The sequence below is a fragment of the Ananas comosus genome, linkage group 20 (genome assembly GCF_001540865.1).
Source record: "Ananas comosus cultivar F153 linkage group 20, ASM154086v1, whole genome shotgun sequence".
In the NCBI taxonomy this organism is placed as follows: domain Eukaryota; kingdom Viridiplantae; phylum Streptophyta; class Magnoliopsida; order Poales; family Bromeliaceae; genus Ananas; species Ananas comosus.
The window spans coordinates 759,197-775,166 of record NC_033640.1 but is presented as its reverse complement, the minus strand read 5'-3'; the positions used below and the strand labels follow the sequence as shown (position 1 = coordinate 775,166).

General features: G+C 35.7%; 2 protein-coding genes and 1 long non-coding RNA gene across 3 annotated transcripts; 2 read left to right on the top strand and 1 right to left on the bottom strand.

The window, feature by feature from the left end:
- On the top strand, window positions 305-4,209 carry LOC109725349 (R3H domain-containing protein 2-like). Its single transcript, XM_020254505.1, has 6 exons — window positions 305-504; window positions 1,332-1,432; window positions 1,656-1,733; window positions 1,978-2,049; window positions 2,246-2,340; window positions 2,854-4,209. Exons 1-6 carry the CDS (start codon window positions 481-483, stop codon window positions 3,429-3,431), a joined length of 948 nt encoding a protein of 315 aa, XP_020110094.1. The 5' UTR covers window positions 305-480; the 3' UTR covers window positions 3,432-4,209.
- On the bottom strand, window positions 6,883-7,862 carry LOC109725858 (uncharacterized protein At5g48480). Its single transcript, XM_020255255.1, has 2 exons — window positions 7,508-7,862; window positions 6,883-7,334 (listed from the first exon to the last, which is right to left on the bottom strand). Exons 1-2 carry the CDS (start codon window positions 7,780-7,782, stop codon window positions 7,115-7,117), a joined length of 495 nt encoding a protein of 164 aa, XP_020110844.1. The 5' UTR covers window positions 7,783-7,862; the 3' UTR covers window positions 6,883-7,114.
- Window positions 10,880-15,422, top strand: LOC109725433. The gene is made up of 2 exons (XR_002220258.1): window positions 10,880-15,098; window positions 15,172-15,422. It is a non-coding gene; the product is annotated as an uncharacterized LOC109725433 (long non-coding RNA).

The window sequence follows — 15,970 nt, the reverse complement described above, 5'->3', positions numbered from 1 at the left end:
TAAACTATTGGATTGGGTTGGTCATCGAAGACGACACTAGTCCCTCCAACCACAATCGAACACGTACGCTAAACAACCCGGACCCCTCACTATGATTGGCCCGGTCTACTAGACCCGGTACAGTGTACATTGTTGACAATACCCCAACTCTTTCTCTCTCTCCTACGATTGGCCCGGTCTACTGAACCCGGTGCGCAACACGCTATTTACCACTGAGAAACAAGTAGAACACCACCACAACTACCTCTGCGCCCGGTCTATAGACCCGGTGCACAAAACACTATTCACCCCTCTCTCTCTCTCTCTCTCTCTCACGAACACATACGCACACAAATTTAGGGCAAGCTCATCTCTCTATCCCCGACACTTTTTCGTGTTGTGTTAAATATTTTTTTTTTATTTATCTACAATTTCAAGTACTATTTGTGCGGCGAATCGCTCGTGTTCTCAAATTTAGGGATCCCAAAACCCTAATCCCATATGGCGATGACCCAATTCGCCATGGTAAGTAAACCCTAATCTCTCTCTCTCTCTCTCTCTCTCTCTCTCTCTCTGAGCATTTTTGTAAGTGAATTTTTTCGCCTCAATTATTTTTTTTCCATTTTATTTATAACTTCTTAGCTTTTGATTCTTCTGATTAGAAGTTGTTTGTAGCGATTAAATTAAGGAATTTTTTTTTTGGCTTGTAAATTTAATTGTTTTGAGTAAAATTTTATCAATTTAGTTTAGTAAATTGTGTGAATTATTATAATAATAATACAAAGGAAAAAAAAAAAAAAAAAACAGTTGAGGACTATTTCAATATGGCCTAGAGTTGAGGGGGTCTCCACAAACTTTTTACAAAATTTTCTTTGGTATATAAATTAAGTTGGATTGGAAAATCCTACTCAATAGTTGTTTTTATGGATGTAAAAAAAAAAAAAGCTTTTTTTGTTGTTTTTGGTAGTAGATTTGGGTCTTAGACATAGTTTTTCTGCTTTATGTGGTGAATAAATTTTCTTTAATTTGATTTGGTTTGATTTGATTTTTTTTTTTTTGTTGGTGAATTGATGATGACATTTTAATGAAGAACTATAACCATTATTATCCCTGCTTGTTTGTTTTATTAAGAAAAGGGTTTTTCCACAATCATCGAAACCGCGCAAAACTCTCGAAAGCGAAATGGTTTTAAAACCTCTTCAATTTTGACTTAAAACCTTTTCAATTTTGACTTAAACCGCAGACTCAAATATTCGGAAGTGTTACCATAATGCTTAGTAACTTTGATGTAATAGAATTGAATTTGAATTTTTTAGTTGTATCACTGTTATTAATGTTGCGCGAATCTACAGGTGGAGGAGCTTGCTTCTCTTATCAAGGATAATTTATACAGCAAGCATCTTATCCTTTCCACAGAAGAGGCACTGATTAATTTCCTGCGAGACGACGCGAGGTAAACGATGAATCGACATGTTCATTCACTGGATATGCTTCATTAGTTGTTGTTGTTGTTGTTGTTGTTGTTGTTGAAGATCATCAAAAGGTTATGATACATCAGTTGCATCTGAAATATTCTCTCCGAACTTCGATCCAGATTGTTTTTTTTTCAAATGTTTTGAGTAGAGTAGAGTAGTTTCTTTTGAGTTTATCTAATATTGGATTGCACAATAATGCAGTGTAGAGGGGATTTTGGAGCTTAATCCGACTAGTCCGTACCACCGCCTTCTTTTGCATCGACTTGCTGATATTTATGGGTACAATTTTCTTCGTCGCTTCCATCTAGCGATCTTTTTGAGTAAAGCCATTTGAAAGAAGCACGAAATGCTTTTTCACTAAATCTACTCTTCGGCTTCGCTCCGAAGTAGGAGCAAAAGTTTTAAATTTGAGCTTCCAATTTTAAAAACTTCTGATTTCTGAAACAGAAAAGCTGTTTTAGAAGTCGGGCCAAGTAGAGATATATCATATTGATGGTAATGTTTATTGTTGTTACATTTGCAGCTTTGCTCATGAATCCGTCGGCGAAGGAGATGACCGGCATTTGGTTCTTCAGCGGTGCCCAGAAACAGCTATGTATGTTGGAGAAATACCCCTTTCGATATGCTTATATATACTGATTCGTGCGCTCCAGTTAAGATGATGATTCAGAGTCAAATGTTCTTTGATTCTGAATCGCTTATGTTGGCTATTAGATTCCCTAGTTTTTTTATATTATTTTACTTTTATCTTATCAAACTTTATTATTATTATTATTTTTATTGGGGTGCAGTCCGTCGGTCCTCGTTAGCGATATATTATGGCAGTACGATGACTGTGAATCTCCCACATCATCTCTTCAGGTGTTAAGGCGAGAAGATGATTTCGGTAACTATTTTGCTTTTTCTCCCTATATAAAGTTCGTGAGTTTCAACATTCAAATTGTTTCTGATTTATTTGATGCTAAAAGTCATCTGTAATATTATTTTGGGCCCCGTTGAATCTGAACTTTTTGTATACACTCCTTGAAAATGCTGGGTTTGTATTAAAACAAGTGTAAATACAGAGGTTATATTTGTAAGCAAGTATGAGTCCGGCTACTATACTATCAACAATATTAAACGCTTGGTGTTCTCGAATTTTTGCTGTTGGATCTATTCTTTTGACCATTTTCATCAATTAAATCATAATATTCAACCAACTACTCACTCAACCTTAGAGGATCACTATCATCCTAACTGTACATCCCTTCATCCAAAGACCGAAAACCTAATAGAACCAATAACTTAGTACTATTAATAGTATTCTAGCCTTAATCATATATATATATATATATATGAGAGATGTTTTGGCTGGCTTCAGTCTAATTAGTATTTTCTCGTTTACTTTTTGTTCTTCTAGTAGTTAAGCCGATGCAGTCGCTATCGCTCTCAACACGACTGGAGGAGAGAGAAACTGCTTATCGAGAAGCTCGCAATCGGATCTTTGCTCTTCACGACAGTGAAGAGAAGGACGATGGCATTGTCCCAAAGACTCGAAAAGTTCCAGTAGTCGCTAGAAGGATGATCGCGCATGCACTTGGCCAGAGAATTCCTTCTCCTGATGAGAAGTTCTCGTCGACAAAATTTGAAGAGAACATAGCGGGAGATGGCAATGAAAAGAGTGCTTCTCCGAGTGGAAAGTCGAGTTCACGGGATATCAAGTTAAGCCATAAGCCTTCAAGCGGAAGCACTTCTCGCAACGGTGCTGGCTCCTTAGAGAAGGGAAGCGGCGACACACCTAAGAGCTCTAAGTCTAAGAGCAATTCGATCAGAAATGAAAGCAATGGAAGAGCAGTGGGAGCTGAGAATATGCAGAAAGAACAGATCGGAGCTGCTAAGAGAATTTTCGCGCATGCACTCGGATTACCCTCAGGGGTCTCAGCGAGTACAGCAAAAGTCGTCAATGAGAGAGACAGAGCTCTAAGAAGAGAGACATAGTGGGTGGCTACTCCAAGATGTGCTTCTTTTCGGTCATATGAGATGTGGAAGAGATGCGGATTCCCTGCTTACCATTACCGGGCAACTGAGATTGCGGCTACAAACAATGAGCTGCTGCTTAGTTTCAGAATGTTCTTCTCTGGTTCTCAGGCATTCTAGTTGAGAAAATCAGTAGAGAGACATGATGAAGAAAGATGGTTAAGGAGAGCAGCGAGAGACTCGGAAATGGATTTTGAAGTATTGCATAATTAGTGCATTGTGGTCCAATCAGTGGCGCTGCGAGTGGTAGTGAACTTGCGATCGAGTGAAAATAAAGTTACTTAGACCTTCTGTAATCGAATAATCTTGATCATCTTTGCTCTCAGTGAATAGATAATGAACAACCTAGTTTCGAAATGCATTTTCGGCACAATGATTCTGGTTGGAAAAATTGGTAAAGGTGGCATGAGAAGGATGAGAGAACAGAGCTCGTAAGAGATCAATCAGGGAGAATGGGCAATTAGGAGGTGCATATTTTGGAAATGGTCTTGGTGTTTTGGGTTTTTGTATGGTGTTGAAGGGATCAATGGTGATGTTCCCAGATGCTGCTGCGTGCGTCTCTTTCACAAATGCAAGTTCAAAGGCAGGTGAAATTTCAATGGTGTGCCAATAATTTGTGGGACACGAACAAGTAATCCTATGACCGAATGCAAGAATTATTACTTATCTATGTGTTGTAGTGGACTCAGCACGAAGATGACTCTGTTATCTTTCATAAAAAATTTCAAAGGGTATTTATAAAAGTCATAACTTAAGAGTTGGAACATTTAGATTTTAAAGGATAGTTTTAAAAATTTGTTGTATTTAGAGGAGTATTTGGGATATTTTAATTTTTATAGGGGCATATATAAAATGTGTTTTAGGAGGGACACACAGAAAATTTTCCCTAGAAAATATGTTACGTGTAAACCAACATATTGGTATAAATTCAACCACCCGTTCATCGTAGGGTTCGAGACATTAAAATAATTTTTTACTTAAAAAAAAAAACAATTGAGAAGACAAATATAGAAGTGTACCTACAATATTGCTCCATGTGAATAAAAACGTAAAAAAAATATATATTTCGAAAATCGAATTACTAAATATCATTTGTTTAGCCATAAAAACGACATTTTCATTTTTTTTTGAGAGAAAAAAAAAACAAATGAAAAAAATAATAGTATACTATATAATTATACAAAGATAAAAATAAACTTTTTTTTTTTTTGAACTCTGCACAATTTTGTTTCAACTCTCGGATCTTTCAAACCTTCTATTTTATTATCCAACATTTCAATTTATTTAATTTGAATTGCTCAAAATTTAGACTGATTATTTATTTTAATGAATGTATATTCATGTAAAATTACATGAATTATACAAAATAATATATTTAAAATTCGAAGTCCAAAATTTTTTGGACTAGTTAAATAAATTAAAAAATTAAATAGTAGAATTAAAATTTTAAAAGATGGGAGGGTGGAATCAAAATAATCTGTCGTTAAAATAAATTTTATAAATTTTTACCATTTATGAATTATTTAATTTAAAATAAAAATATCTTACAGACTAATAATTAAAAAAACAAAAACCTACTACGGTCTCCTGCAGATTCGTGCAGCAAGTGTGTACCACCCGTGCGTTCGACACCGTCCAATTAGGGCCTATTTGTTTGCACGAAAGTGGGGTAAAAGTGGAAAGAAAAAAGTAATTTTCAATAAAATCAGACCACTTCCGTTGTTTAATTCACCGTAACTTTATTATGCCCGAAAGTCTAGTTCACCCAAAATAATGAAATTAACTTCCTCCTCCCATGGAAAGGAGTTAATTTCGGTGAGGTAAAAAAAGACGAGTGAAAATTAATGTGTTAGAGTTACCCTCTTCTCTATCCTTTCCTCTCCCGAGTTCTAAATCCAACTCCAAATATATTCAATTGTAGAAGTAATTAAATTTTTTATTTTGATTGTATGTCTAAAATATGATCAAATTTAGTTAGATAAATTTTAATATATTTTTTGTTTAATTTGTATATTTAGAAAAATAATAAAAAATAAATTTATTAAATGTTAATTATTTTTTAACTTTACAATTTTATTTGTTCTATTATTATAATTTATATGCAAACAAATAATCAAATTTTTTAAAATTTTATTTTATAATCATACATATATAATTATATACATATATAATTATATTAATTTTTATTTATTATAATTTATTATTCACTAAGTTACAAAATAGATAATGATATGACTTCGGAAGTAAGTATATCGAGGGTAAAGAGCTACACTTTTACGTACTCTACATCCAACCAAAAAAATAACAGAACTCGCAAAACTGCACTTCCACAGTTAGAAACAAACAGTAGAAGTCAATTAATTTTCACCCCAACTCCACTTCAATCCAAAATCTACTTCTACCATAAGTCTACTTAGATTGAAACAAACATGCCCTTACAGAAGGGCCCACAAGCAACGGCTCCGATTCATCCCGAGCGATTGTGTCGTTAATATCATCGTACAAACCGCACATCGAGCCTGTCACACCGCACACTGACACTGCCAGTGGAGTGGGGCCCACTAGAGACCGAAGAGGCGAAGACCTGAGGAAAAGTGCACGGATACCCCTCGAGTATATTAAGTTATGAAATGGCCCCCTCAAATTTCTTTTTTCATGTAGACACCTCGCAACTTCCCCTTTTTTCCAACCAAATAAATTTTACTAAATAATTTAAAATTCTTACCGGCTAGATATTAATAACGAATATAATTGTTAAATTTCATAAAATTTTTATATTAAAAAAATTTGAACTTAAGGGGGGGCCTATTTGAGATTCGCCTAAAAAATTGAAAAATAAAATAAAATAAATTACAAAAAATTTTCTTATAAATATTTGATTTTTAATTTTATCTCTCTAACTTTCGAAAGCTTGTAATTTACTCCTCAATATTTTAAATTATTGCATTTCCCCCTCTGTCAATGTTCCACAGTTTTATTACTGTTTCATTCATTTTTTATAATTTATACTAAAAATATTTTTTTAAATGACAAAATATATTAAAAGTTATTTTTATTAAAAAAATAAGAGTAATTTGATCATTTTGCTCTCTTTTTTACCGTATCCTTTTAAAAATATTTTTAAAATTTTAATAATGCAAAATATAAATTTTTAAAAGTTAAAAGAGTAAAAAGTAAAAAAAGCAAATATTTAGGTTTCTATAATTTAATCAACTGGGGGAAAATATGCAGGGGTTCGTTTAAAACATCTGTACAGTAGAGGGGGTAATAATACATTTTGTCACACAATAACAACAGAGTGTGGTCCCCCCAGCGACTGGGCCCCACGTGTCAGTACCAACACCCCGTGATACACTAATTACACTATAAATAATTAAATAAAATAAAATAAAACCAACGCACTTTTTCCGTAAGAAGAGCCAAAAAGCATATAACAAAGCATGCAATAGAGCAAAAGAGAGAATCCCCACTAACACAAGTACTACTACACTACGTGATAATACCAGTGTCCTCTTTCGAACAAGAGTGAAAACCACAACAAAACATAGTTAAGTGTTTAAGCTAAATCAACTACTAACTACTTAGCGACTAAGTAAATAAGTAGGAGGAGTTAATACTCATGTAGAGAAGAGTAATGGTGATACCTACGCTGTGGCGGTGGCGGCGGCGGGGACGCTAGGGTTTTTGGGGGCGGAGGCGGCGACGATCCACGCGACGCCGAACGAGTCCAGGAGCTTCGCCTCGCCCTCGGCGATCTCCCCCTGGAGCTCCGCCCCCGCCGCCACCGCCCTCGCCACGGCCCCCTCCAGATCCTCCGCCTCCAATCGCATCACGATTCCCGCTCCGGAACCCTCCTTCATCCCCCTGGAGTCGCCGTTAATGGATCAAAAAAGAGATTAAGAAGCGAATCAGGGAAGGATCGGGAGGTGAGAAGTGCCGACGAAACCCTAGCGAGGGAGTGTGGCTCTTCGAGCCGATCGTCGCGGATCCGCCGCGAGATCGGCGTCTAGAACAGTCTAGAAGAAGAGGAGGCTTACGCGGCTGGGACGGAGTCGTCGTCGATCCGATCGGAGACGAGGAACGAGGATGCGCCGATACTGAGCTCGGCGAAGATGAGGAGCGGGAGCTCCTGCTCCGCTTTCCTCTTCGGGTGCGTCGCGCGCCGCAGCTCCTCCGCCCCGAACGCCGCCTTGTAGAACCGCACCGCCTCCTCCCCCTTCGCCCCCGCCACCACCACCTGCGCCTTCACCCCCACCATTCCCGCCGCCGCCGCCGCCGCCGCCGCCGCCGAGCCGTTCTCCTGCTCCGCCATTGCCACAGGTACCAAACCCTAACCCTAAACCTCAGAGAAGAGGAAGCACAAATACCAAGCCGAGTGATAGAGTAGCAGAGGAGACGAGTGGATCGAAAAGGAGGGGGTATTTATAGAGCAACGAAATTCTACTCTGACGAAAATGCCCCGATCGCCTTCTCATTTTTACGACTCTGCCACTGGGGGTTTCAAACGCTTACTTAAACCCTTCCCGATGCGTGGCCGTACGATTCGGGCCCTCGGAGCGAATCAGAGCCGTCGGTTTCATTCGAACCGTGGGCCTCTTCCTGATTGGACCACGGAGACCGCATTAAAGCGCGCGACCGCACGGATATTGAGAAGTGGCACGTTCGTAATTATAATCCAAAGTTGGGGGGCAGTTTGTGGGCGTAGGGACGTAGGTGGTCGTAGCTTTCTCGTCACGTAACTCGCGTTTATGAACCCGGCCCCCTGACACACCCCCGGTGTGGTGAAACCAATTATTTAATGGACCGGGTTCACCACGTCATCTTTGGACCGTCCAGTCAGATGTAAACTAGTTATGTATACTGCTGATAAGGGGCTGTTTGGTTTCGCTGTAAAAGTGCTCCGAAAAAAATGTTTTGGTTGAAAATTTGTTTTCCAATATTTGGCTATCTGTAAGAAAAAATATTTGGAAAATCTATTTTACAGATTTTTCGAAAACTTTGTGTTTTCGTTTTTCGCTCACCGTCCGCGGAAAACGAAAACTCGCAGCTTCCCAAATTGCGGCTCAGGGTGTGTTGAGCATGCGCAGTCCACGAGGCATCCTCACCTCGTGGACCGGGTGAGAGCGAATCCACGGTGAACCTGTCGACTCTCTCTCCCTCTTTTATATATATATATATATAGAGAGAGAGAGAATTAAGCTGGAATACTATTAATAGTAAAAACTCTTTTTGCTATCAAGTTTTTTTAACTCTTGGATAAAAAATTGTAGGGTCAAAATGATATTAGTCGGTTAGAGTTGAGTGGTCCTCCTAGGGTTGAGTGGTCCCCACTGGGTTATAGTATTTAATCCAATTGTTAGAAATAATAAAAAGAGTTGATCCAAAGGCTAAAAAACTGGTAGCAACAATGGGATTTTGCTACTAATAGTAGCCCAGTTCAACTCATATATATATATATATATATATATATAATTTTATTATTTAAATATATTATTGTGTAATATTATATATATATTATTTACAAATACATAATAATTTATTTTATAGCATTAAATATATATTATTATATATTATATTACATATTTATTATATAATATATTTTATTTATAAATATAAATTATAATAATTAAATATATTATGATAATTATTATATATTAATAATATATAATATATAATTAGAGAAAAAATATATATAATAATTATAATATATTAATAATATATATAATAAAAAATATATTAAATAATTTTTCATCTACTTTTCTTTTCCTTTCAACCAAACAACTGTCATGAAAAACTGTTTTTCTTTTCCTACAAACCAAACACAAACGACGTAAAACTTTTTTCCACCGAAAATTTTTTTTCCACAGTTTTACGTGGAACCATTTGGAACCATTTGGTTCCACGTAAAACTGGAAAAAAAAAATACATTCGGTGGAAAAAAAAAATTTCGGATGAAAAAATTTTTGGTTTGTAGGAAAAAAAATTTATTTTCCGTTACGGTTGGTTGGTTAAATGGTTGAAAGGAAAAACTAAATATTATTTTTATTGTGTATTTGATATATTATATATTTATTATTTATGAATTAAATATATGATAAATTTATAAGTATTTAATATAATATATGTAATAGTCTGCATATAATATTGTATAAAAATATATAATTTTTATTTTTATAAATAAAAATATAAAATTAGTTTTTTTTTACTATTGTTCTTTGGTTAAAAGAAAAAAAAATTATAAATAAAAAATTATTATATATATTTTTTCTTATTGTATATATTATATATATTATCTATAAAATCTAAAATATATTATACATTAATTAAGTATGTAATATAATATTTAATAGTATATATTTATTACTATAAAATAAATTATTATGTATTTATAAATAATATAATAAATATAGAAATATTACACAATTATATATTAATAATAAAATTATATATATATATATATATATATAATCATATAAATAATATATATATATATATAAAAGAGGGGGAGAGAGTCCACGGGTCCACCAGGTGACCCCGTGGACTCTCTCTCTCACGCGGTCCATGAGGTGAGGATAGCCTCGTGGACCACGCATGCTCAAAAGTCCTTGGCCGCGATTTTGGTAGCTTGAAGTTTTCATTTTTCGCAGACGGCGAGCGAAAAATGAAAAGGCAAATTTTTCAGAGAATCTGTAAAAAGGATTTTCCAAAAAAAATTTTTACAGGTAACCAAATATTGGAAAAAAAGTTTTCAACAGAAAAAAAAATTTTCAAAGCACTTTTACAGGGAACCAAACATCCCCTAAAGTAATTCTTAAAATTTACTTCATTGAAAATTTTGATTTGAACTTTTGAGATTATTACAATCAAATNATTGAAAATTTTGATTTGAACTTTTGAGATTATTACAATCAAATTTTATAATATAATTTAGTTGATTAGAAAGTGATGTGTCACTAATGCGGTGTATATCATACAATAGTAATTAATATTGAGGTGTATAATTGAAATAATTTAAAATATTCAAAGTGTTATAAATTTAGAATCAACTATGTAATTTAGCCTTTGTACTATTTTTTACCATTATTTTGCTAAAATTTAAACTGTTTTGAACTGTAGGTAACAAAATGTTAATACAAATTTTCTTTTTAAAAATAATAAATTGTTCAAGCTGTCAAAGTTTGATTTGGATGGTTCACTGCTGACGTGGTGGACGAGGTCCACCCACAAAATGATCGGGGGTTTTCTTGTGTGAGCAGGGAGTTTCTGTAAAGTGGGGCCCGCGGTTGAATTAGGTTAGAGACACGTGGCGTAGAATGAATGGCTGGGATTTGCAGTGTGTGTATCGACCCCGCGACGTTTATCATAGCATGCTCCTCGTTTTTAGGGTTTTTGGGGGTCGCCATTGTCGCCCATTCCTCTTTTCATCGTCTTCTTCTTCTTCTTCTTCTTCTTCGTCTCCATTTTTAGGGTTTTGGGAGCACGGTGGCGATAATGGCGGTGGAGCGACGTTAGATCGAAGCTCTCCATCACCACCTCCGATGTCCATTTCTTCCGGCCGTAGCTTCCTCCTCTCCTCCTCCTCCTCGTCGTCTACGCTTCGTCATGTAAAAATCGGGTTTCTAAGCCCCATTTTTAATCTCCACCTTTTTTTTTTTGTGCTTATTAACTATCCGTTAGGTTTTGATCGCGCCCTTTGTTACGATCTCGATGATATTCGATCATAGAATTTTTAGTAGATTTTCCTCTCTCTTTTTTTCCTCTCGTAATTATGCCTCTAGGGCTTTCAATCATTAAGGTTTTGTTTAGTTATTTGGTTTGTTGAATTTGTGTTCTGATGTCAGTGAGTTTCTTGGTTTTTAGGGCTTGTTAGGGTTCCCTGTTGTTCATTTTGGTGTTTGTGTGTGCGTGTGCGTGTGCGTGCGTGTGTATTCTCTTGTTCATTGTGGGGTGTGTGTGTGTGTTTGTGTGTTGTGTTCTCTTGTTCATTGTGGTGATTGCGTGATTGCGTGCGTGCGTGTGTTGTTGTTGTTGTGTGTGCGTGTGTTTGTTGTACGCACGTGCGCGCGTGTAGTGTGTAGAATGTGTGTAGTGTGTAGTGTGTGCGCGCACGCGTGCGCATCTCTGTGTGTGTGTATAGTGTGTGTGTGTGTGTGTGTGTGTGTGTGTGTGTGTGTGTGTGTGTGTGTGTGTGTTTGTAGATTGCGCGCGCGCCTGCGTGCGTGCGTGTGTTTTCCTGTTCATTTTGGGGTGTGTGTGGTGTGTTCTCTTGTCCATTGTGGTGATTGTTTGTGCATGCATACGTGTGTGTGTGTTCTCATGTTTTAATTTGAGTGAGCTTATGAATTTATATTAGGTTATGTCCTTTCATATTTGCTATTTATGAATGATCATCTCTTCTTTGATGAATGTAAAATCTGAGCTGCATATGAAGTTGGAATAAGGATCTAGAAATTTTCGTCGTAAGAGTAAGTTATAGAAAGGCTAGGCTTAGAAGGACTTGGAAAAGGAATTTGGGAGTCATCAAACGGTCCAGAATTTTGCTGTAATAAGGGGTCACTATATTCCATTGTATTGACTCGACCACATTCCAATATTTTGATGATCGCGATTGTGTAGTCCATGTCAGAGTTGTGCAGAAGCATCATTTAAAAAGAAAATGAATGCTTTCTTACAGTCCTAATATGATTTTGCAATTAGAATTAATGGAATAGTGAGATGCGATCCGGTCACCACACTGGGGATATGGTGACCTCCTATTGCAGCAGGGTTCTGTGTTGTTAGATAGGAGGAACCAGAGAGTTTGGACTTTGGATACTTCTTTTATACGGAGCATTGCCAAAAAATGATGAATATAGTCAAGTTGCCTCAATAGGGATGCACTGCCCTCCCAATTATAGTAGGGTTTTTGCTTCTTCTTCTTTTTCGTATTCACATTAGGCACATGGCTTTCAATCCGTTGGTGCTTTCCATCATGTCTCAAATATGGCACTGATAGGGTTAGTGCACTAAATAAGAAAATTCGCCAGGAGGATTTTTGATATAGAATCAAATATAGATTGATGAAAAACGTATAATAAACACTATATAGAAAAGATTGATGCCTTTGAAACTAGAAGGTAACCTACATGCCTTGCAGTATTATGGGCGAATATTAGCCACAGAGAATCCATATTCTCGTAGAATTAGTGAAGCAAACAGATCGATCTAAGGTGGATGAATTGTCATATGAGGAAGGGGAACATAGAAATTATGAATTTGCTTCAAGGTGTAATTGGCTTCAATTGAAAAGAAATAAGGAAGAGTCATTTCATCACATACGATTAGAGACATCAGTCCTCCACTTTCGGGGGTGATCACACATATTTGATTTTGAAGATGCATTTGGCTAGCCCATTTTTATAGGGTGAAGATTGAGTTGAGCTGAGTTAGAATATTATCTATAAGATGAGGCTAGGTAAATAATTATTTTGATGTTTGAGAAAGTTGTTTGGTGGTTGAGAAAAAGAATATGAAAATATAACATCTCTTATGCAAGAAAAGGTATTGTATTTAAAATACTTGCTATGGATGATATGGTAGAGTAGGTATCGGAAATAATTTCTTACAATTTGCACAACTTGTGCAAAGCCAAATTGTATCCTAAATTAGGCATGCCACGTCATCCATTGACCATAGTAGTTGAAAAACAATGCATCTAAATACGATATTTTTTGTGTATTTATATTCTTTTCTCAACCACCAAACAGCTTTCTCAACCATCAAAAGTATTATTCTTTTAGCCATTGCATTCATTTCTCTAGGCTAAATTGAAAACGTGTGAGGAAATATTATCTATTGGAGAAATTCAGCTTCGCACCTAAGTTTCGCTAAGTATATACTTAGGGAAGTGATATTAACATATCTTTTTTTGATAGGGACAGATCAGATTCATTGAATCTAATCAAATCTAGTCAGTAAATAATAACCAGATTCAATGAATCTATCTGTCAATATCAAAATTAGGTCGGTTAGTAGCACCACTCATATTCATAAGTAGGCTTTGTATAGGTGTACAATTTATCCAAATAGAGTTGTGGGTGGAGGCATCGTATCAAAATTGGATTTGCATATTTCTATCTTCAAAATATGGTAAAAGTACAACATAGTTGTCTAACATTTAAATTTTATGGTTTTTACTTCGTTATGTCTTTGACCTAGTGTAAAGCCATGGCTTCTTTGTTATTGATAGGGAAGCCTACTTAGTTGGAATTTATAGTAGGGAGATTGGAAATTAGACAAAGCCATATCTTATATTCTCATAATAATACTATTATGCCATTGCTTCTTGGGCTTCTGCGAGTTCTAACAAAAATTGTCAACTGAGTAGGGAGATCGGAAATTGGACGTAAGCCTTTATTTTTGGAAGAAGGTAAATTGTGTTTGCGAATAACTAAATGATAATGGCACTGGTATTAATAGAGCAACTTTTACTATAGACAGATCAGATATATTGAATTTAAATTGATTCAGTTAGTGAATTATGACTGTATTCAATGTATCTATCTGTCAATAGTAAAATCTGCTCTGTTAATATCGTCACCGAAAGGATAATGCAGCTTTTTGTCAATGTGCTTTTTTTATTCTTCCATACTAGAAAACTCTCAATGCTGGATTTTTCTGTTTTTTTTCTCCCTAAATAGACAGTAGGAAATGGCTGATGGCATTTTTGGTACTGCTCGTCCTTTTCCTGATAATTGACACAAAATTTAAACATCTGCTGACTTATATTCGATAAATTATGCATATGTATTTGGGGGTTTCAGAATCTTAGGGGTTGATTGACGAAGAAGAACAGTATCTGAACCAGGAAATAGTTGGAAATTTTTGTTTTTTTTTTTCCAATACACCACCTCATTGTGTGCAACCACTTTACTATTACTTTTTTTTGTGAGAAAAGCTCATAGGCTGCAATTTTTTTTAACTTGAATTCGGCTGTACGCCAGAGCCATTTTGTCTGGCTATTGGAATAGCCCCTTAATTTCAATAATCAGAAGCTTGTCACAAGTTATATGTATGCGGCTAGCGAAAAGTTTGGAGCCTTTGCAGAGCTGAGAAGCCAAAAAAAGAGCTTTTGGGCCTCGGAAGCAAGTATGCTTTTGCTTTCAAGGTGTTATTTCCGTTAGAAGTGATCTTTATGAAAAAGCTGTTAGTGCTACCTCGAATGGGTCTATATCACGGACCGTCTCCTCTGAAACTCATTGGGGCTGAACAGGCCGTTTAATGGCCTGCATTTCTTTGCTTTGTGATTCTCTTCTCTGCAGGTCAATGATCAATTCTCCGCCGACGATGCATCGCCGTACTAGTGAGAATGAGAAGAAAGCGATGGCCCTTCATCTCCTTACCGATTTAGCGAACATCAGTAATTGTAGCGAAGGGTGTACTATTTCTCTGTATATAGTTATTATGATTTTGATTGTTTTAACCTGCAGGTGGAACTTGTTCTCTGTATTTTTGATGTTATATACCAGAGTGGTAAGCTGATAAGCTGTGTTACAATTGCTGGTGGTGGGTGATGGTGTATGATTGTTGGTAGATTATTTGAAAGTTCAGTTTCAACTGGTTCGGAGGCAAGCCAAAGTGGCGGCCTAGGTAAGAAGAAATAGTGAATTAATCACTTTTCGATAGTGCTTTCGGATAACTAACTTTTATGTTAATTGTGTAGCATTGAATCAGATTAATCAATTACTTCAGCTGTTGGGGTGCAAGCCAAAGCAGTCCTGATCAGAAGTAGTGAATTGATCGCTTTATAAAAATGCGCACACACGATTTTTGTTTTGTTTTGCATATATTAGAGAGAGAGAGAGAGTGTGTACGCGCGCGCGCGTTGAGGTATATGATCGCAGTTTGAAAATCTATGGCGCATAAAAGCGTACAATTATTTAACTTCTATTCTAAGGGCATGTTTGGTTCCTATATTTTGGATTCGGAATGGGAATTGGTTTGAACAAATTCTCCTAATTTTGTTTGGTTCACAGGAATCGGTTTGAAACTCCCATTCCGGATCGGAATGGAAATGGTCTATTAGCTTATAAATTGATTTCGGTCTCCAAGTCCGGATTGAAGTTTCAATCTCAAGCCCACACTCACCTCTTCCTCACACTCACCTCTTCCTCAGGCCCAACCTAATGTTTTTTCATCTTATCCATTCTTTCTCTCCGTATATCAATCTTTTCTCTCTTTTGTCATCATTAAAAAAAACATGATATATTATTTTTTATTACAATTTTATTCAAAAAAATTTATGCATTTTTTTGTATAAAAATTCTTAAAATAAATTCCTTTTTTTTTGGGCATAGCTCTAACTTGAGAATAGTATTAATTTTTTTTATAAATTTTAAATAGTTTTATAAAATTATATTTAAAAATAAAATTAATATTATGTTATTTTATTATTTTTTACTTTGTATCAATCAAATAATAAAATATGAATAATTTATTTTGATTTTCAATTCAGAAATGAA

Coding starts and splice junctions, on each gene's coding strand:
- LOC109725858 (XM_020255255.1), bottom strand. CDS start 7,782: ATGGCGGAGCAGGAGAACGGCTCGGCGGCGGCGGCGGCGGCGGCGGCG. Junction 7,335..7,507: donor GACGACTCCGTCCCAGCCGC/GTAAGCCTCCTC, acceptor CGGCGACTCCAG/GGGGATGAAGGAGGGTTCCG.
- LOC109725349 (XM_020254505.1), top strand. CDS start 481: ATGGCGATGACCCAATTCGCCATG. Junction 1,433..1,655: donor TTCCTGCGAGACGACGCGAG/GTAAACGATGAA, acceptor ACAATAATGCAG/TGTAGAGGGGATTTTGGAGC. Junction 2,050..2,245: donor CGGTGCCCAGAAACAGCTAT/GTATGTTGGAGA, acceptor ATTGGGGTGCAG/TCCGTCGGTCCTCGTTAGCG.